This window comes from Petaurus breviceps, unplaced genomic scaffold (genome assembly GCF_028583685.1).
Source record: "Petaurus breviceps papuanus isolate PSGF00001 unplaced genomic scaffold, PetGlider_PUasm1.0 90925, whole genome shotgun sequence".
Lineage (NCBI taxonomy): Eukaryota > Metazoa > Chordata > Mammalia > Diprotodontia > Petauridae > Petaurus > Petaurus breviceps.
The window spans coordinates 36,675,203-36,697,899 of record NW_027187380.1 but is presented as its reverse complement, the minus strand read 5'-3'; the positions used below and the strand labels follow the sequence as shown (position 1 = coordinate 36,697,899).

The window sequence follows — 22,697 nt, the reverse complement described above, 5'->3', positions numbered from 1 at the left end:
CTCTCTCTCTCTCTCTCTCTCTCTCTCTCTCTCTCTCTCTCTCTCTCACACGCACACACACACACACACACACACACACACACACCAAATAATCATAGTCAAGCAAAACATATCAAACATTGGTCCAAAAATTAGTATCCTAATCCCCTATCTCTGCCAGGCAGAGGGCATTATGCTTTATCATTAATCCTCAGGAGTAGTCTGATCAATGTGATTCATTGCAATTATCAGAGTTCTTAAGTCTTTCAAAGTTCTTTTTCTTAACAAAATTGTAGTCAATGTATAAATTGCTCTAATTCATTTTGTTTTAAACAAATAGTTGTCTTTAAAAAAAAAGTTTTAAGTATTTATTTGCTTTCTCTTCTGCATTTCTCCTTCCCCAAATGAAAAAAAGAAAAACAAAACTCTCGTAATACATATACATAGTCAAACAAAAGAAATTTTGTGATTGTTATATATGTTATTTTATTAATTTAATAAATGTATTAATTTAATAAATTCATAACATATTAAATATGTTATTGACCACATCCAAAATGCATGCCTCATTCTGCATCAAGTCCATCATCTGTCTGTCAAAAGACAGAAGGACAAATATGATCACCAGTCCCCTAAATCATAACTTCTTAAACTTTTTCCACTTGTGGGATCGTGACCCATTATAGGTTTCTATGAAATTGTCCCTTTTGTCATTTCTTTTTTTTGCTTTTTGGAGGGCAGTTGGGGTTAAGCGACTTGCCCAAGGTCACACAGCTAGTAAGTGTTAAGTGTCTGAGGCCGGATTTGAACTCAGGGCTGGTGCTCTATTCACTGCACCACCTAGTCACCCCGCTTTTGTCATTTCTTACAGCACAACAGTATGCTATTATATTTATAAACCATACTAACCATTCCCCAATTCATGGGCAACCCCTCAGTTTCCAATTTTTTGCCACTAGAAAAGAGCTAGTATCAATATCTTTGTATGTATGGGTTGTTTTCCCTTTTGTTATTTCTTTGGGGTATAGAACTAGTAATGGTATCACTGGATCAAAAAGTTCAATAGCACTAACAGATCTGAAACTATACTATAAAACTACACTATAAAGCAGTAATCATGAAAACTACTGAGTAATGACATACAACTTGCAGAAACAAGTGAACAAAATAGTGTGGTATACAACAGACCACAATTACAAAAATAAAATTCACTATCTGATAAAAACTACAGGGAAAACTAGAAAGCTGGGCAGAAATTAGGTTTAGACTAACATCTCACATCATATGTTAGAGTTTTTTAAAAGGTAAAATTTATATAAATTTTGCAAGAAGCTGTACATATATTTTATCTCCTTTTTATCCTCACAACAACCCTGTGAAGAAAGTACTATTATTATCCCAGTTTTATAGATGGGAAAACTGAAGCTGAAGAGATTAGGAGCAATTTCCCAAGGGCCACAGCTAATAAGTATCTGAGGTAGCATCAAAACTCAGATCTTTTCCTGATTTCAAGGCCAGCATTTGATACCACCTAAGAAGCAGAGATTAGGAAGGAGAACACATCCACAAGCTACTTCCAGTTCCTTCATTTCACATAGGCTATGGACAGAAATGAACAAATGAAGCTCTCTAAAAATGAAGTGGGCTGTCTTCCAAAGTCCTGTCAGAGATGCTTGAGAATATATTTCTCCTTTAGGTTGAAAAATGACTATATGATCTCTAAAGATTTGTGATTTCCAGCAAAGGGATTGGGAAAAGTGAAAGAGAAAGAAAAAGAAAAGGCAATAAAGAGATATTCTACAATTTAGTGTATTTTCTGCATTTCTTAGATTGCATTTGTTTTTACTGTCAAAGCTCACAATTTATTTTTGAAAAAAAAATTAAGATAATATTAAACTCTGAATGTTTCCATAGCTATGAATATAAGACTTTGGTCTGATAACTTAATTTTTTAACCTGAAGTGCTTGACAACTTATTAACTAGAGCCTCAAAGTACCTTATACAATGTAGAGCTATCAGATCACCTAGTTTTGTTTATTTTTCATTCTTCAGTGCTTGGAAGTAATATTTGAAACCCACAGTTCTTTTACTACTCTGAGGCCTTACATCAGATCAAATATAGTTTTCAATAGGTTGGGAGGCAATTTATTATCCAACTGAATCTTTAATGAATTTTAAAACATTGCACAGAGTTTTTAAAAACCATGAAGTTGTTCCCCATCACAAAACCATCTTTTTCTTTAATAGGAAAGAAAGATCAAAATTAAAAATGGGTCCAAAGAATGTCACATATTAACCAATGATGTGTGCCTAAAAAGTTATTAAAAATAACAACCAGGGAATGTAAGATCAGAAAAAGAGATAAGAACAAGGCATAACCAACAGACAACCTGAGCATGTCAGTAGTTTCAAGATTTTAAAAGGCCTAGCAGTAAGATCTCCAGCACATACAATATATTTCTATGAAAGATTTCTGAGAAAAAAAAATATAGGAACACAGAATCTCACACAAGATGAGAATGCACTATTTTTAAAATTCTGAACTCAAAATAACTCCCAAAATGAGCATATCCATATACACAGAAGAAAAAAAAGAGGACGATTGTATGACTGTTGTTAACAGGATGCTTGTATTTTAAAACATATATTAAGAAAAATAAAAACAATGCTCAAAATAACTCTATATAAGGAAAATCATTCCTCACTACATAATAAATTCAACATGTAACTTTCAAAGCTGTCTTGCTTGTCTATGGTTTTAATTTGTAAATTTATCTAATATTTTGTTAAACATTTACATTTTTATATTTTTTTACCCTTTTACTAATTAATTTAGATATGCTTAAAATCATTGAATAAAACAGTACATAATTTTTGTTTACCTAAACTACTTTATTATTGAAATAACGGCTCCCAATGCTCATATTTTGGACTAGCTGATCAAATTTACTTTTAGCCTTTGTACTTGGTGATTCTATAAAGTTTGATCACATTCCTGTCTCAAATGTTGAATAAACAAATCTTCAAATAAATCTGATACTGATTCTTATCATGGTTTGTAAAGTTTAATTAAATGCACTTGCCCCAACATATTCACACTGAAACTCATTTGTTCCTCACTCAGTTACTTCTGTTTTTTCTAATTTAAGCACTCCTTTTTCAAGATGTGACTGGACTGGTAGGATTAAATTAATTATAGGAGTTTTTAGCTCTCAAATATAATGATCTTTGCTTCACTGGAAACAATAAATGAATGAAAACATCAAATACAATCATCTGATGAAGAGGGTTTGACTTTAATGACAAAAAAAAAAAGTCAAAAAACAATACCAATACCTCTAAGACATCCCAGGCCATATTCAAAATATCCAGGTCAAATATTTATCATTCAGTATCTATTCTATCTACATTTCAAGGCACTATACACATAAATGAGCTTTCAGTCAAAACAAAATTTTATTGAGGATCTATTAAATGTAAAGAACTACAATAGGCACAATGGATAAATTTTTAAAAGCAGAAGATACAATTCCTTCCCTCAGTAAGCTTTTGATTAAGTTGGAAAGATAAGACATACACACATAAAAAAGATTGTTGAAAATACAAAGAAGCATATGATAAAATCCTAATCAAAGGGAAAGAAGGGAATAAGCATCTTTATAGTGGCTACTGTGTGTCAGGCACCGTGCTAAGCACTCAAATATTTACATTTGATTCTGACAACCTTAAGAGATGGGTTCTATTATTATCTCCATTTTACAGTTAAGGAAACAGAGGTTAAGTGACTTGACTAGGGTCACACAGCTAGTGTCTAAGGCCAGAATTGAACCTGGGTCTTCTTGATTGCAGGCCCAGCAGTTTATCTACTACACCCCCAACTTCCTCTAGTATAAGCAAAATATGAGTTCTGAAAAGGCAAAAGTGTCACTAGGGAAAAGAGGAACTGGAACAGGACACTGGAAACAAGAGAGGCAGGGAGGAAGCAGGAGCATATTATAGGTCATGAGAACAAATTCAGCAGCACAGGAGTAGGAGCTCTCAAAGCACATATAGCAGAAAGGAGGTTGACCAGTTTGACTTGAGAAGATCTGTACAGGGAAGGAATATCTGGAAAAGTGGAAGCAGGCTAGACTGTGAGAGTCTTTGAATGCCAGGCTGGAGTCTGAAACCATCACGAATACAATGAGCAACAGAAGAATGTTTGTCAGAGGAATTAACAGGAAAGCTATATTTTAGGAAAATTAATCTGGCAGTCCTATGCAGGGAAGAAGAACTTAAAATGCAGGTGACCTACTGGGAGCTATTACAACAGTCTAGAAATGAAGTATTAAGGGTTCTAACACAAGGTAGTGAAAGGGAAATTTTCCACCCTTTTCCAAGAAAAGTCAAATATAAGATATACTACAAAGGCGTGAGAGCAAAGGAGGGGTCAAAGATGACTCCAAGGTTTCAAGAATAGGTGAAAATACCATTAATGGAAACTTCCTTGGCCCTCAGTTTTTCCATTTTAAAATAAGGAGACTGAAATAGATGACCTGAGATACTTTCAAATTTTAGACCTATAAGGCTATGAGAATGAGAACTGAGAAATACTTACTAGGAGAGTTACTTTATAAATGGTACTTCAGTGGGATACTAGAGGCAGAAGTCAGATTTAAGAGAACTGGGAGACAAATGTGCAATAAAAAAAATCAAATTGTAGAAAACACAGTTCTACTTTCCATTAGACCCACTGAAGCTGCCTTCCTCAAGGAATACAGCCCAGAAACAGAAGCAAAGAAAGCATAAAGTGTAGGTTTATATACAGAAAAGGAGACTGTATGACAGACATGGCAAATGACAGAGGGACAAGAAAGTCTAGGATGGTGATGGGTACACATAATGCTGAAACGGTCATCAAAGCAGTGTAGGTAGCGGAAGAAGTTTAGCTCATCCCTAGTTTGAGTGAAGGAGAAATTATCATAAGAGTCCAGCGAGTATACAAAATAGATCCTATAGAATTGGAGTTCCCAGTTTAGTTTAGTTTAGACTGTTCTCAGAGAAGGAAAGAATCATTCAGAAACTGGTAGACAAAAGAGTATTTGATATAGCCAGGTCATCAGGGAACTAATAATGTAAAGTATCGATGCCAGGTGATTCAGAATAGCTAAGGAGGGTAAAGAAATGTGCGTCTCATGAGTCATTAACATGAATATAGAAGTAATCAAGGATAATAGCTGACCTTTGGGAAAAAAAAAAAACGGGGAAAAAAAGGAAGCCAAAAATACATACAATTAGAGCTGTGCAACATGGAATTAGCTGCCTCATGAAGTGGTGAATTCCTCATTATTACAAGTATTTTGGAGAAGCTACGTAAACATCTGTCAGAAGTGCTAAAGAAAAGATTCCTATACTGGGTAGGAGAATAAACTCATTAGATCATCCCTTAAGTTCCCCTTCCAGCACAAAAATTCTAATTATTTAAGTGAGGCTGAGTTTTCTTAAATGATAAACAACATGTTGGAACTGATGATCTCTTAAAGTCCTTTCCAGCTTATAAAACTTATAATCTCTTGTGAATATCCATCTCAATTATCCCCATGCCCTCTGAGATCTTATCTACTAAAAGTGAGGAAGCCAGACTGATCTCTTAAGTCACTTTTAACTCTAAAGTTATGATCTAAATTTTCTTTAATTAGTTGTGCAGTCTTTTGCTAAAAGTCACAGATATTTATTCATACCTCTCTGAAGAGTGCTCCATAAAACTGAACAATATATGGGCAATCACTACTTCGCATCACCACATCCAAGTCCATAAGAAGCTGTTTTTGCTCTTTTTCATCCACTGTAGACCGAATCCTCTGGAAAAATAATTATCATGAAAAGTTATTTCACAAAAACAGAAAATAATTTAAGGAACCTGTTTTTTACCACAAACAAAAGTTTAAAATAAGTACTACTCTGAAAGTTCACAAATAACATCCTAATTCATAAGAAAAATTTCCCAAATGAAAAATTAATTCAGTATTTATTCTAACTATTCATCAACTGAATCTACCACAGACATTTTAGAAATTCCTTTTCTGAATAACTATGGGAATCTGACACCAAAGCACATATTGATAATTAGAGTTATGCAACAAGACATGTATGCTGTGAAAATTAATGCCCTTATCACAGCTATAAGGAAACTAAGGAAAGGAAATACAGGAAAAATTATAAGAAGTTACATTTTAAAAGGCTTTCATAGAAGAATCTATGAGTACATATACATACCAATTACAGAATGTCAAAGCTGGATGGAGAAACTCAGTTAATTCATATGATTTATCTTAGGCCACATAGCTACTTAGGGTCAAAAATGAACTAAAATCTACTTCCTGACTCAGGTCTTCTCTTCTAGACCAGGTTAAAAGCAAAAATCATCAAAACTATAGGTCAGATTTTAGGCTAGGTCAAACCCGTATAGGGAAACCTGGAAATGAGGGAAAATGTTTTTTTAAGTCATCACTCTCTTCTTGAGTTGCAAATTCAAAGACTTTAGAATGAAACCAGAGGGGGCGGCTAGGTGGCAGTGAGTAGAGCACCAGCCCTGGAGTCAAGAGGACCTCAGTTCAAATGCAGCCTCAGACACTTAACACTTACTAGCTGTGGCACCTTGGGCAAGTCACTTAACCTCAATTGTCCTCAAAAAAAAAAAAAAAAAAAAGAAAAGAAAAATAGAATGAAACCAGAGGAAGATTTCCTCTTATGGTAGAAAAGCAGGTGAAAAAAAACAGGATAATAATGATTTAATTCAATAAAATTTATTTTTTCTTCTCATAGTGACTTTCATAACCTCAACTTCATTAATGCACCTTATATACCATATTTAACAAGAAAGTCAGTAGTCAAAAAAAAGATAGCATTGTTTTCTAAGAATTTCAAGGCACTATTCCACAAAGTGTCTTGAAAGAGGAAGGTAATCAAATGAATTTCTATTTCACAGATGACAAACCAAATGCACAAAGAAATAACTGACAACCCTGGGGGTTATAAGAAGCATAAGCTTAAACAGAAGCAGCAGCTACTTCTCTTGCTCTAAGACATGTCAGATGAAGGGACTGTAATTTTATTGTTCACTACTCTTCACTAGCTATTATGTTTTCTGTGAGTGAACTGATTAATCATTATAAGTTCATGTTAGCAAAACTCATTTTGTATTCTATTTCCCAAATGAAAAATAAGAAAAAAAAAAGATAAGATCAAATGCTTAAAGAAATCAGAAATTATTTTCCCATCACTCCCTTCCTGCCTCAGTGTTTTCATTCGTTTACCAATTAGAAACTTTGGGAATGATATTAACATTCATCTTTCAGACAAAAAGAGCAGTTCAGAAAGGTAAAAATTACTAAAACTCAGTAATATAGAAAAGTTGTTCATAAGCTTGTGGTGCTCATTTATGCAAAAAAAGTTAATTACATTATTTCCTAGAAACAAGTTTTTCTAATATATGATAACTTTATTAACATCTATACTGTGTATCAGAATCAAAACAGTAGTCACAGGAACTACTGACAAGGGGGTGAGGAAGTGAAGGGGAGGGGCACATGAAGCGACTAGCTCCTGCCAGCAATGACTAATGATCTATAGGTGATTGAGAGTAATACTAATTTGCCAGAGGACAGGGAAAAAGAGGCTATTTCTTTAGACACATGAAAATACCACCACTATGAAAAACTTTTATTGATGGACATTACTAATGTCATAGTCACTAAAATACTACATTTCCCTAAAGCAATTCTTTATACAGGGATATCCAAAACTTCAACTATTTCCCCTCTCTGGCTTCAATTTCATCATGTGTAAAATGATGGGATTATATTAAATAATATCTAAGGCCTCATCCAGTTCTGAATTCCGAGCTCTAGGAAACATAATAAATTGCACATTATGGACAAAACTTCAAAAGAGGTACAGAACTATTTTTTGGTTAGTCATTAAAGACTGTCTTTTCTAAAAATAGTACTTCAGTGCTTAAAATAATGTTCTGTATGTACACAGGAAGTACTTAATAAATGTTTTAATGAATTAACAAAAAGGATGAATAAATTGGATCAATGGCTTACAGGCCAATATCCAGGAGACCAGCACTAGTCCAGAAGTAGTAAGTTCATACTGGCTATGAACCAGAGTAAAACATAACTGGTAAATGTTTAAATAAAAATACAACATAGATTGTGTTGATCTGTGGTTGATACATTTCTATTTGAGTTTGATAGTACCAGAGTAGTAGATAGAAGGATGAACTTCAATTTTCTCATCTGCCAAATGGGGATATAGCAATAACAATTTCATAGGGTTATAATTATATTTGTGTGTGTGGTTGTGTGTATATTGTATATGTAATGTGTTATAATGTGTATATATAAATGTATATATTGTGCATAATATGTAAGATAGATGTGTATAGATGTATATGTGTGTTTATATAAACACATACATATATATGTACACACACACACATAAACTTTGCAAACCCTTAGGTGCGATATAAATATTAGCTATGACTATTGTACCCAAAGATACAGTTCCATCAGCAGGTAGTATACTCATTTCAAAGTCTTCATAGGCCTTTCAGGCCAACCCCTTAATTTTTAGTGAGGTCCAGGAAGGGGATATGACTTGACCAAGTAAAATACTTGTTAAAAATTACAGTCAACTTTGTGACTCAAGCTATGCAGGTATAATCATGGCAAAAGTTTTGTTTCCCTACTAAAAATGACATTATTGAATACCAAGACAGAAGTCATGAGCAGCCTTAAGAAATTTGCCATTTCAGGGCGGCTAGGTGGCACAGTGAATAAAGCACCAGCCATGGAGTCAGGAGGACCTGAATTCAAATGCGGCCTCAGACACTTAACACAAAAACTAGTTGTGTGACATTGGGCAAGTCACTTAACCCCAACTGCCCTCAAAAAAAAAAAAGAAATTTGCCATTTCTTAAGGTTTAATGTGAGATACCAACAGCTAAGTTTAAGCAACACTGCTTTTACGTTACCTGAATTTTACCCGCTTTCTACAAGAAGACATTTGTACATACTTGATACTTCAAGAGCATTTCTAATTATAAAAAACATACATACATACATACATGTATATATGCATATAAACATTACCTTATTTCATTGCTCAACTCAATGATAAGCAATCTAAAATAATCCAGACCCCATTAATTTGTAATCTATGATAAATTTAGATTGAGAATTTACTTTTCCTACACAAATTTTTTCAGACTGTATAAAGGGTAAAAAAAAAAGTAAAATTATCAACCAAGTCTTAAGTATTTAAAAATATTTTAAAAACATCCATTTGCTCACAAATGAAATTGCAATTTCAAGTAATTATTATGTTTTCTGTACAAGAACCCCATTCATCTCCTACTTGCCAACAATTTCTTTCCCTAAGTTAAGATACTATATTTAGTTGAAATTGATACCATATTCTTTTAAAATATGCCAAAAATTCAAACTTCTAGCAATTATAACTGGAAGTAAGTGAAGTTTTAATGCATCTAGAAATTTTTTAAGGTAGAATACCAAAGTCCTAAAATAGAGACATGCCTAAGCTACACATATTGTTAATAAAATTCAATTCAACAAATATTTATTTTGTTTAATATTTATGAGGCACTATGTTATCACATGGAGTACCTGGTTCAAAAATAAAATATTCTACATGAGTGGAAAAGCCTTGACAAGTAGAAGGATCAACTATTCCTCAAAGGCTGGAACAAAAGATAGATTAACCTTGAGAGAGAGTATTTTCAAGTGTGATAAGGAAATTGATGATAGGTGAACTCCATCTTCTCAGTAACTTCCAAGGCAATGTTGCTTGGGGGACCTTAAGGAGAGAAGGTTGAAACAGTCAGGGAACATAACTGAACTAAGGGAAGAATAGGATCTAGCATCAGTGAAAACTCAGTTATGATAATTCATTTCAATTCATCAAAGATTAGGTGCCTACTCTTTGTAAGGCACTGTTTAGGGCACTAAGTATGACAAAAATGAATTTGTCCCTCACTTTTGTGGAGCTTATATTCTACAGGGTGGGGTTGGGGGTGGTGGCAATAAAGAAATAAAAGGAGAGGAAGAATATAATATAAATTGGGATATGAGAGAACACTAAAACTTGGGATCAAAGGATATTTCATAGCAGTGATATCTGAAGGAAAATAAGTATCATAAGAGGCAGAAATGAGGGAAGACATTTCAGGGATGGAGAAAAACATGCAGTGTTCAGAGACAGGAAATGAATTACTGAATTTATCAACTACTAGTACAGTTTGGCTGAAATATAAAGCGTGAAGAACAACTATGACCAAAATAAAAAGACCAAAATATAAGTAGACCAAAAATAAAGTTTGGAACCTGATTGTGGAGGGGCTTAAACACTAACCTGAAGAATTTACATTTCAACCTAAAAACATCAGGGAGCTACTGAAATCTCCAGCTTTTTAAACACACACACACACACACACACACACGCATGCACAGACTTTTTAAGTATAATATGTGAGAGGAATGGATAGACAACAATTAGTCTGTAAAAATCCTAGTTTTTAGTGGACTCTACGTCAACAATGAGCTATAATAATTTAAAAAAAAAATTGTTCCAATCAGTTCTATTCAGAGAACAGAACCAGAAGCAATGGATAAAAGCAGCATATAGGGAATTTTGGCTTAATGACTCTAATATTTGTGGGATTTTGCTGCCTTGGGAGTTAGAAGGTTTTCCTCTACTGCCATTAGTAGATTTCAAAGCAAAAGCTCTATGACCACTTGACAATTATGTTGTAAAGGGGATTTTTTTTTTTTTTTAGCTATAGGCTAGGGGTGAGGAACCTGTGGCCTTGAGGCCACATGTGGCCCTCTGAATCCAAACTTCACAGAACAGATCCTTTTATTAAGGGCATTTGTTCTGAGGAGTTCAGATTCAGGCAAAGGGTTGTACTGTGACCTCTAGGCCACAGGTTCCTCACCCATGAGGTCCCTTCCAACTTTGAAATTCTTTAATAAAGGTCACTATGTAAATAGAGAGAAAAGAGCAAATTCCAGGAATGTACTAACAACATGCAATGAGATAAAGAGAAGATGGAAAGAACATATGAAGAAGAGATTTAGGATGACACTGAGCAATAAAATAGGGGACCCACAAACTTAGAGCAGGAAGGAACCTTGGAGGCTAGCAAGCCCAACCTTCTCATTTTCAGATGATAAATGGGACACTTAAAATGCTAAATAATTTGTCTAGGGTTACACACTTAATAAGTAGCTGAAGCAGGATATAACCAGGTCTTCCTGACCCCAGGTTCAATGCTCCATCCTGCCTCTCCCAAAAGACATAACGAAACCTGAAGGGCAGAGTAGACTACAAACTCACTAAGGCAGAGAGAAATGAATGTATGGGGGTGGCCAGTAGCACAGTGAGTAAGAGCACTGGCCCCAGAGCTGGGATAACCTGGGATCGATTCCGGGCTCTGATACTTAGCACCACACCCAGAAATAACTGGCCATGTAACCTTGAGCAAGTTACTTAACCCCAATTGCTTTAAAAAAAAAAAGAAAAGAAAAGAAATGAATGTATGACAAATAGTAGCTTTAGAAAATATTTCCTCATCAAGCAACAGAAATTTTGAATTACAGGGATAAGAAGAGCAGGAAGTAGTAATCTATCAGCTATAGGATGAGAAAAAAAAGAGTTGATAGAGGCTATTATGCACACTTATGATAATTTAGTATGGTGGGATAGAAGATCAGCTTCCACAGTTAAATGTTGGAAAGTTGGGGTGAAGATGAGGATGGTATGGAGAAAGTAAACATTTATGGCTAGTCATCTAGTCTAGTAAAAACCTGCAGGTACTGATGATCAGTTCCAAGACTAAACACATATTGTGCCAGTTCAGTAGCCAGCCAATCTGCACCACTCCACCTCCAATTACCAGAAGACAACCTAATATCAGAAAAATGGAGGTTGCAAGAAGCAAGGTCACTCTTCAACTCAGTTTTAAAACTCAAATTTCTACAATATCACTTACAATCTATCATTTGTTCCACTGTTGGAAGAAGAAGTAATCCTTCTTACCAGCTCTCTGCATGTGCCTTAATCCCCATTGCCTCCCTTCTCCAGAAGCCTCCCTTTCTGATCATAATCCTTTTCTCTTTAATTTTTTACTGTTGAACCTTCCCTAGTTCCTTCCCTGATATCTACAAACATGACTAGATCTTTACCTTCACCATTCCTGCATTACATTATCATCTTCAATCTCCCCTCCCTTTCACAGACCCAGAAAAAGTTGTCTACACTCGTTGTCTCTATTTCTTTACCTCAAACTTACTTATTATTTGAAACCTGGCTTTTGTTCCCACCACCAGAATGAAACTTCTTCCTCCAAAATCACCAATAGCTGCTTCCTTTGCCTTTTCATAGCCGCATCCTTCTTGACTCATCTGCAGCATTTAACAACCTTGAGCATTCCTTCTAGATACTCTCTCCTCTGTGGATTTTTGTGGCACTGCTTTCTTAACCTCTCCAACTGATAAAAGGAGAGGGCCATCCCCGTCTTCAATGTGTGGGTTTAGCACAGTTATCTGTCCTGGGTCCTCTCCTCTTTTTCTACTTTGATAGTAAACAAACTACTTTTCATCTTGGACCTCTTAGAGTCTCACAATCATTCTATGGATTAGCCCTCACAGAGTCCTGAACTCTCAACAATACTATAAAGAACACATCATCTCTAGATGTCTTTTCCAGAACTGGATGTACCATCTCTCATATACCCTCATTACATTGGTCCTGGAGAAGAAATATGATTACTTTTTACTCTCTTGTGACTTCCAGGCTTTCCCCTTTAGTCCTCCACTCCATAAACTTCCCTTTTTTGAATTTCACACAATTAAAGATTTCCACTCATCAAAATCATGGCAGCTGTGGCATACTTACCTCCAAACCATTCTCCCTTCTTTCTCAAGGAGTTCAGCACCTGTCTCACCATCTTCCTCTCCTTCTGATCTATACTGGAAGATTTTAATATTTAGGTAGCTAAAAATTTCCTAAACTCTTACTTCCTAATTCTTCTTAAATCTCCAGGATCAGCTCTTTCACTCTGCCTCAGCTATACACAGGGATAATCTATACATTTAATCTTGCAATAACACACAAATGTTCCACTTCCCTAATTAGAAATTCCTTTATCTGACTATAACAAATTTTTCCCAATGATTCACTACCTTTTCTTTGATCCCTGACCCCATTAAGATCTTCATTCCCTCCATCCCTCACTACTTTATCAGATCATTACCCTGCTCTGCTTTCACTCTCCTCCCTTTCCAAACTCAATTCAATAGTTAGTCATTTCCACTCTACACTGTTCTCCACAGAATTCCTTGTTTCTCTATCCTAGCACCATTTTTTTCTCTTACTAAGCCTCAGCCTTTGGTTACTCCCACCATCAGCTTCTTCCATTTCTGATCACAAGTTGCTGAACAAAGCTGGAAGAGAAAGGAAGAAAACAAGCATTGATTAAGCATCTACTATGTGCTAGGAACTATGCTAAGCACTTCACAAATAAGATCTCATTGATGCTCACAACAACCCTTTTGAGGTAGATGCTGTAATTATCCCTTTTATAATTTAGGAAATTGAAAGCAGATAAAAGTTACGACTTGTTTAGAAGTGCATAGCTAGTTAGTGTCTGAGGCCAGACTTGAACTCCAAAACATACCCTATGAATCACCTAGTTGCTGGTGGATACATTGCAAATTTATGTTATTCAACCTCAACTGACACCTCAGTGCAGTAAGGCAGTTAGTCCTGTCATCCCTCCCTAATTGAATTCTTTATCTCACTCCTTATAGAACTTATTCAGGGGTTATCTCCAGTTGTTCTGATCTATGTCTAGCCACAGGACTAAGATCACCCTGGAAGAGAGAGTGAGGCCTACAACTTTGCACAGCTCTGCCTCATTTAAATCCAATTCACTTGCAAGTCAAGACATCAATCTCCATATGTCATTGGTCTTCTTTGAGGACAAAAGACAAACAACAGAACTTCTCATCCCTCCTAAAGTTCTCCTCTGCATTTTTTGCTACCTGCACTGCTTTTGGGTTCTTTTGGAGTTCTTCATCACGTACTCCAGTATCCTGTACCTTCTAGTCCACTTCTCCCCCACTTTTCAGTTTCCTTTTGTAAGTTCTCTCCTCCTTGTAAACTCTTTGAAGGCAGGGACTGGCTCTTTATTTGTATTTGTATACCCAGTGCTTATCACAGTTGCTGGCAAACACAGGTGTTTTAAAAATATTTATTGACTGACTGGTCCTCTTTTCCCCACCCATCTCCCAGTTGAAAAAAACAAAAGACTGGGGCCATTAAACATAAGCTCCTTTTACACCCATTCTCATTTCAAAAGGCTTTGACATGACTCCACACTCTTTCTTCCTTTCCCCCAGTCTCTGAAAAAAGGTGGCCCTTCTCCTTTGTAGTCATTCTCTTCTGAGTTTATGTCTTCAGAGTCTCTTTCTCTAAGAGCTCTTCACAGTGGGAGTTCTTATGAATTCATTATTCCAGTCTTCCTAAATTGAAAGGGCCAGACTATGTGCTATTCTGGAACAAATGTCTGGGCCTTATTTGGCTGTGTGTTGCATTCCCTGGGAACTAAGTGCCATGTTATTCAAGAATCAGGACCTGAAAACTTTCAGCGAACTCAACACAGTCTGATCAAGGACAAAGTCCAATTATTGTTTTCCTGGTCTCAGCTTTGCAAACTCCACACAACTAACTACAGTTCATGTCAGCTACCTGGAAGACTTTATAGGTCTAGAGCAAAAGAACCAGAGACTGAGTTCCCTGCCCTGGTCCCTCAGTTACAGGTCCAAGACCTGGCTACAGTCTGAATCAATGACTGCTCCTGAGTCAATGCTACACACATCTAAAACTATTCTTGCCCAGTACACAGCTACAGGTCTTTGACTGCTCTTGGCCCTTGTCCATTTCCTTATGCTCACCTTGGCTAGAAAAAATAATTCATGGTGCTTTTTCCTTGGATTTTCCAATCAATACTTGGTCTGACATTCTTTTTAAGTCTTTGTTGGCAATTACGCAAGAGCAATAGGCTGTAGTGCTTCCTCCTGTTCTACCATCTTTGCTGCTCATTTTTTCTAGCCCATTTTCCCTCTGAATTTCAGCTTCTTATTACCAACTAACTACTGGCTATTTCAAACTAGATTTCTGAGACATTTGAAACTCAACACACCTAAAACTGACATTATCTTTCCTTTTCCCTTTCAAGAAAAAAAAAATACAACCCTTTCCTCTTCCATATTTCCTATTTCTAGTGAAGGCAGACAATCCTTCCAGTTTCTGACCCCTTCTTGCTATTCTCACTGCTACATTATTGGAATGACTTTCTAACTGGTCTCCCTGACTCACTTTTCTCACCACTCCAGTCAATACTACACGCTGTTGCCAAAGTAATTTTCCTGGAGTGCTGATCTGACCATGTGATACACTAACTCAACCAACTCCAGTGTCTTCCTATTGTCAAATGTAAACTCTTCTATTTATCTTTTTTTTTTGGAGGGGGGAAGGCTGGGCAATTGGTGTTAAGTGACTTGCCCAAGGCCACACAGCTAATAAGTATTAAGTGTCTGAGGCCGAATTTGAACTCAGGTCCTCCTGACTCCAGGACCAGTGCTCTAGTCATTGTGCCACCTAGCTGTCCCACTATTTATTTTTTAAAGCCCTACACAACATGGCCTGAACTTACCTTTCCAGTTTCACTCAACATTACTCTCTTTCTTGCCCTGTGCTTCTGCCAATCTGGCCTTCTCCTCTGTTCCTTATTCTCAAAGCACCATCTCCTGTTTCCATCCCTTTGCACTGGCAGCCCCCCTACCTAGAATGCATCCTTCTTACCTCTGTTGAGACAGTCACTCTCTTCCCTAAAATGAAGCCCAGACAATACCCTATGTATGAATCCTGCCCTCTCTCCTCACAGCATACTGAACTCTCAAAGTATTTAACCATTTTGTTTATATACAAGCATATACAAATATACATTATAAATATAAGCATATAAAATGCATACTTTGTATTTATGCAGTACATTTTATGTACTTGTTGTCTCCTCCCATTAGAATATAAACCCATTGTAAGTAAGGTCATTCTTTGTACTTGTATCCCTAATGCCTAGCACAGTAATTGGTAAATAGTTGGCACTTAATACATACTTGTTAATTTACTGATAAAATACACTTTCCCCAGTGATCTCATCAATGCCCAAAGCTATCATTTCTACATAGATAACTCTTGAAGCTACAAATTCAGCCTTTATCTTTCTCTTGAATTCAAGCTCTGCACCTCGAACTGCCTGCTGGTTAACTACATATCTCAAATTCACTACATTTAATACCCAACACATCTTTCCTCTTAAATCTAGACCTCCTAACTTCCCTAATCTGCTGAGGTCAACACTATTCTTCTAGTTACCAAGGTCTGCAACCTAGGAGTCATCTTTAATCCTTCACTCTCTCTCACTCACCATAGCTAAGTGTCTTATCGATTTCATTTCCACAGATCTCTCACATCCTCCTCCTTTCAACTTATACCATTAAAACTGTAATTTAGTCCCTCAATATTGTTCATCTGTACTTCCGTAGTGTCTTATTTGTTTGGACTCCTTGAATCTAGCTTCTCCTTTTTAATCCATCAATGCAGATGTCAACTTGATATTCTTAATGCACAGATCTGACCATGTTAATTCCTTGGTCAAGAAGCTTCAGTGGCTCCCTGCTACCTACAGGAAAAATATAAACTCCTCTGTTTGGCATTTAAGGCCCTTTATAATTGGACTCTACCTTAGCTCTTTTGTTTATTCTATGTTAATTCCATCTTCCATCTTCCATCCCCCACATATACACATTCCTATGTTCCAACCACATTGGACTACTTAATGTTCCCTTTACATGGCATTCCATCTTTCAAATCTATACCTTTGAACAAGCTGTCCCCCATGCCTGTAATACCCTACTTCCTCATTTTTTCCTGTGACCCCTAGTTGCCTTCAAGGTTCATTTCAAGTATCACCTCCTCTTTCTAAATTCCCCCCAGTTGTTAATGTTCCCTGACCCTAAATTCACTTTATACAGGGTATTCTAAGTCTCAGTGCTACTTTAAGCTACTAAAAATTTTATAACACCCAAATTTTGTATCACAGTACCTAGCATATAGTAAGTGCTATATATATATAAAATATATGCTATGATGATAATGATGATGATGATTAACATGTGTACATGCTTATTTCTCCCCAGTAGAAGAAAGCTCCTTGAGGGTAGAGACTGACTAGTTTTTATATCTGTATTCCCAATATCATGCAGAAGTGCTTGCCACACAGTGGGTCCTTAAGATATGTTGGTTTAACTGAACTGAATGCAGAGCAAGCACTTATTTCCCCATCTCATGGTCTCCAGGAAAACAGGTTCTATAGTAACTTTGATATTCTGAGTCTTGAGATTTCTGATGGATGTGAATGCCCCTGGTGAAAGGCCCTCTCAATGGCTTGATTTTGCAGCAAACCCTCTCCAAAAGCCTCCATATCTTTTTTTCTATAGTATTTAACATCAGGGGAATAGAGGCAGAAAAGAAAGATAGTACTAGGACTTAGCAAGAATTATGTCAGCCTTTCTACATAGACTAATATGCTGGGAAACAGAAGATAAGGAGCAACTAGCCCTAGAGAGTCAGGAAAATCTTCTGAAGTCTGTCAGGTTTAAATGAGTGTGAGAAGCTAGAAAAAACATGAGAAGAACTGATCTGAGAGAGAGTTTTTTAACAATAAAGTAGGGCTTCAAAGAGAGGGAAGAGTAGGATAGCAGTTTGAGATTCTCCACTTAGTCTTCCTGTCCTCCTATAACTAAGTAACACACACTGTTCTGAAGAAGAAAAACAAAAAAAAGAATTACTAGCAAAATCAGAACTCAGAGGACTACTCAAATAGCAGTGCTTTCTTGACATATTTCTGGAATTAAGAAGACATTACAGATACTATCTAAATTTACAGATTGGTAACACCAAAATATTACAAATGCAAACAAGATGAATGAAATTATTTCTCTGGTTCCCAAAAACAGCCTATTAAAGTAGTTTTTGTCTAATATACAAAATATAGTTAATATTTTTATTTTAAAAAGTGTCTGATTCAACTCCATTTTGCTGATGGAGCTGCTGCATTGAAAAAAAGTGGGTTTCAATGGTGAGGAGCTAATAGGTTCTACAAGAAAAGAAAATGTGTAAGAGTTACTTCTCAGGCCTTTCCCACTTTCCTACCTAACCATGGCAATGTCTCCTCTGGGAAGAGGTCCAATCACATAAAGAAGGTCTAAGAGGTCTACCCTAAGAGTAATGTGAACATGGTCTTATTACTACCTTTTTGAGTGTAAGGATAGCATTACTAATTACATCATGCAATTTAAACTTTTTTTTTTAATTTTCACATTACTCATGTTGTAAAGATGAATTAGAACCAATGGGAGGAACCATGAGAAAGAATTAAAAAAAAAAAAACAGAGAACAAATAGTATGCTTCGATCTGCGTTCAGATTCCATATCTGGATGTGGAGAGCATTTTCCATCATGAATCTTTTGGAGTTGTCTTAGATCCTTGCATTGCTGAAAAAAGCTAAGTCTATCAGTGAGTCATTCCACAATCTTGCTGTCACTGTGTACAATGTTCTCCTGGTTCTGCTCACTTCACTCAGCATCAGTTCAAGTAAGTCTTTCCAGGTTTTTCTGAAGTCTACCTGCTCATCATTTCTTATGGAACAATAGTATTCCATTACATTCATATACCACCACTTATTCAGCCATTCTCCAAGTGACGGGCATCCCCTCGATTTCCAATTTTTGGCCACCACAAAAGTACATATGAGCCTTTTCTCATTTTTATGATCTCTTTGGGATACAGTGCTAGAAGTGGTGTTGCTGAGTCAAAAGGTATTAACAGTTTTATAGCCCTTTGGGCACAGTTCCAGCAACTTAAACTTTTAAGAACTCCAATTTGTTATCTGTTCAATTTTAACACAGGATATTCAAAGTTTAAAAAGTACTGGCACTGGACAAGGCTAAAACCCTACAAAGTCTAAATGGTTCTATTTGTCTATTTAAAGTTCTGCTGAAACAGAGAAGTAAAAGAATTTATGCCACTGACCCTAGCCCCTACTTGTAGAGAAAGGGAGACTGCCTACTGAAAGGCTTCAAAATGTACTATGTTCACTCAAGATGTATCCCAGACATTCCAAGACATGACCATACGATTCTGCCAGAAACCGAAATTACTTATGCTGCTGTTGTTGTTGTTGCTCTTGTTATTATTCAGCCCTGTCTGACTTCTCATGAACCCATGTGCAGTTTTCTTGGCAGAGATACTGGAGTGGCTTGCCGTTTTCCTCTCCAGCTCACTTTATAGATAAAGAAACTGAGATAAATAGACTTAAATTACTTGCTCAAGGTCACACAGCTAGTGTCTGAGCCCAGATTAGAACTCAAGAAGATGAGTTCCTGACTCTAGGCCCGATACTCTACCCACTATGCTACTTAGTTGCCCAAATTATTTATCTATAATATCAAGTCTTTTGGTATGGAAAAGAGAATACTGCTACTGAAGCTAGAGGAAGTAATACCAAGTATAAAAGCTGAAATTGCTCTTGTACATATAAGGAGAAGTGATGCATCTAAAAGACATTTAACAATAACTTAGTTTCTAATTTTTTTTTTAGATTCATACTCATTGTACCAAATCTCTGACTGTAACAAAGAAATGGTGAGTTATCTTCATCACTGCAATTATACTAAATCTATCTGGATACAAGTCGAAAATTACATGGCAAGTCAGGGGATCATTATGATAGCTCTGAATCCAGCTGTATCCTGTTTCTATACAGATTATACTCTAGATATTTACAAGTCCCTGCTATAAGACCGGGAAAGAACAATTGTACCAAAATTCACCCCGCCCCCCACCCCCAAAAAACTCCTCAGAAACCTTTAATAATTCTTTAATTAACTTTTAAAGGCTTGAGTGGTGATTGAGTGGTGAAATATGTGAAGGCCTTTAAATGCTAAGCTGAAAATTTTATATTTTATCTCAGAAGTAACAAGGTACATTACTACTACACACTTTTCAAGCAGGAAATTAACATAGAAATGTGATTTAGGAATATTATTTTGGCAGCTGTGTGGAAGATGTATTAGAGAAAGCAAAGATTAGAGGCATGACTGATTAGGAGTTGTGTTGCTCCATAAGAAATACAGAGGACTAAGGAGGCTGTTGTGTAAATGGAAAGGAGACTGAATGATGGTGCAGAGGTAGAATCCACAAGACTTTTTAACTAATAGGATGGGGGTTAGGGCAAAGGAAGGGGAAAATAAAGAATAACTCCAGGGTAGTAAAACTGAATGACCAAGAAGACACTGGGGTCCTAACTAGAAATAGGGAAGCTCATTTGGTATAAATGACTCACCTTGCTTCCTAAAAGTGTTCCTTTGCTCTTAAGTGGAGTACCTTTCTTAGATACATATTCTTTCTACCTAAATTGTTCAGTAAAAATAGACATTTATTATTCTGTACATTAATCACTCAAATCAGTATTGCTAAGCCCACACAAACACCGGGAGAGGGAAGCCAAAACCAATTTCCTCCCTAGCACATGGATGAAACATATAGAATCTCAGCTCTATATAGAATAAACAGCTATAAGCTTCGCTTTTGGCAAAAATGAAAATTCAATAGTGAATCCCAAGCTTAGTGAACCTGATTCCCACATATACATAGTAATCACACTGAAATAATGTCTCTTCTTCTCAAGATAAGATGGCCCACAGCATATATCTCAAGTAAATTAATACACAATTCAAAATGCTCTTCTAGGGAATTATAAAATACTTTTCTAGGTTGCCATTGTTAATTTGTCTTTTTTACATCTCACATGTCCCCCAGGAAATGCCAACAAATTAAAAAGCTACAACCAGAATTATTTCAGCATAGACTACTATACCCATTATTATATATTAGTTTCACAAAAATGAGAAGACAGTCAAAGAACCCTGACCACTAATATCTAGTTACAGTCAAGTGACAAAATGATGTTTTCTCATCTAAATATCCTACTATACTTCCCATAAAAACCACTTCATAGGATAAAGGAATAACTTGGTTGGAGGGGGAAGGGGGGGGGGGTAATTCTCTAATTTCTTAAGAAGGGAAAAAATAAGTCACAAATCCACTAAAAGTTTATATGAAACCTATCGAGTGTTTTTTAAGAAATCTTTTAGTTAAAATGTTTTATTTTGGGAAGAGAATGAAATATACACTAAATAGGGTATCTCACCCTACAGGAGAGTAGGGGAAAGGGGATAAGAGGGGGGATGATGGAAGGGAGGGCAGGCTGGGGGAGAGGGAAGTTGGAAGCACTCATTTTTGAAAAGGGATGGGATCAAAGTAGAGAACAGAACAAGTGGGTGGTGGGATAGAAGGGAGGGCAATATAGTCAGTCTTTTACAATATATCTACTATGTTAATGTTTTGCATTAGCTACACATGTACAATCTATACTGAACTGCTTATCTTCCCAGTAAGGGTGGGTGACAAGGGAGGAAGGGAATGAATCTGGAATTCAAAATTTTAAAATCAAATGTTTGAAATTATATATACATATATACTATTATTAATACTATCTTACATGTAATTGGGAAAGAAGATATACAGGCACTGGGGCATAGAGATCCACCATGCCCTACTGGAAAAGTCGAAGGGGGTATGGGAGAAGATATGGGAGAGAGCAGATTGGAGGAAGCATCCTTTGGGACTGCTATTCTGGGGTGGTGGGTAGGGGAAAAACAGGGAGAACATTTGTAACTCAAAATCTGGCGGAAATTAATGATGTAAATCAGAAGTTAATAAAGCATTTGAAAAATAAAAAAAAAAATAAAATAAAATATGGGAAAGTAAAAAAAAAAAAAAAAAGTTTTATTTTTGGCTACTACCAATTGGCCAGAAAGGCCCTTTATTATCTTTATTTCTGAGCATTGGGGAAGAAGGGAGGGACAGTGAGAGAAAATAGATGGTATGTCACTCTCAAACTGTGTAGAATCTAACATGATTATCATCAGCTACACATTTTGACACGACTGCAAAGGCCAAGTAAACAGGGCAACCTTGAGTAAATAAAATCTAATCAGCAAGGCCAATTTAAGGCTGAAGTTACTGGCAGCAAGAAGAATGTGGTTCTACAGAAACCATTTCTATAGCTGCTGTTAACCCTTGGCCTGCCTAACCTGCCCCCTTCCATGCTTTTCTAGTTCTTAACTTGTCTCAGTGCAGCACTGCCCTTCTCTCAAGAGGTCACCATCATGGACAACAACCATCCATGACAAGTGGTAGAGCCTTAAGTTTGACACACATTAAGGAGTTCAGTCAAAGTTACTTCATGTATAAATGCAAGCATATGTGACAAGGCACTTGCCATATATAAGCTTGTCTGGGTCACAATATTGCAATACACCTTTGAGATAAACAGTTTGTTAGGTACTATATTTACAATAAACATATCCTTCACTTAGATATAACTACAACAGAAACAGCATTACTGCCCCATCAAATTTCACCACCTAATGGATTAAAGTACCAAAAGTAATTATGGGCATC

The 22,697-nt window shown here is 36.2% G+C and overlaps 1 protein-coding gene and 1 long non-coding RNA gene across 6 annotated transcripts in view; both read right to left on the bottom strand.

Moving 5' to 3' along the window:
• Positions 1-22,697, bottom strand: part of MAP2K4 (mitogen-activated protein kinase kinase 4) — a 182,691-nt gene that overhangs the window by 33,655 nt on the left and 126,339 nt on the right. For 3 of the 4 annotated variants that reach the window (XM_069076802.1, XM_069076803.1, XM_069076804.1), the window contains one exon: positions 5,701-5,820. The exons of the other annotated variant lie outside the window; for it this stretch is intronic. In XM_069076802.1, the coding sequence (XP_068932903.1) occupies positions 5,701-5,820 (120 nt within the window). The remainder of the gene's footprint in view (positions 1-5,700; positions 5,821-22,697) is intronic. 4 annotated transcript variants of the gene reach the window in all.
• Positions 5,829-22,697, bottom strand: LOC138152713 (uncharacterized). 2 transcript variants are annotated; one of them, XR_011166182.1, is made up of 4 exons: positions 20,515-22,697; positions 12,941-13,488; positions 11,851-11,950; positions 5,829-9,841 (listed from the first exon to the last, which is right to left on the bottom strand). It is a non-coding gene; the product is annotated as an uncharacterized lncRNA (long non-coding RNA). The 2 variants fall into 2 exon arrangements; XR_011166183.1 differs by lacking the exon at positions 11,851-11,950.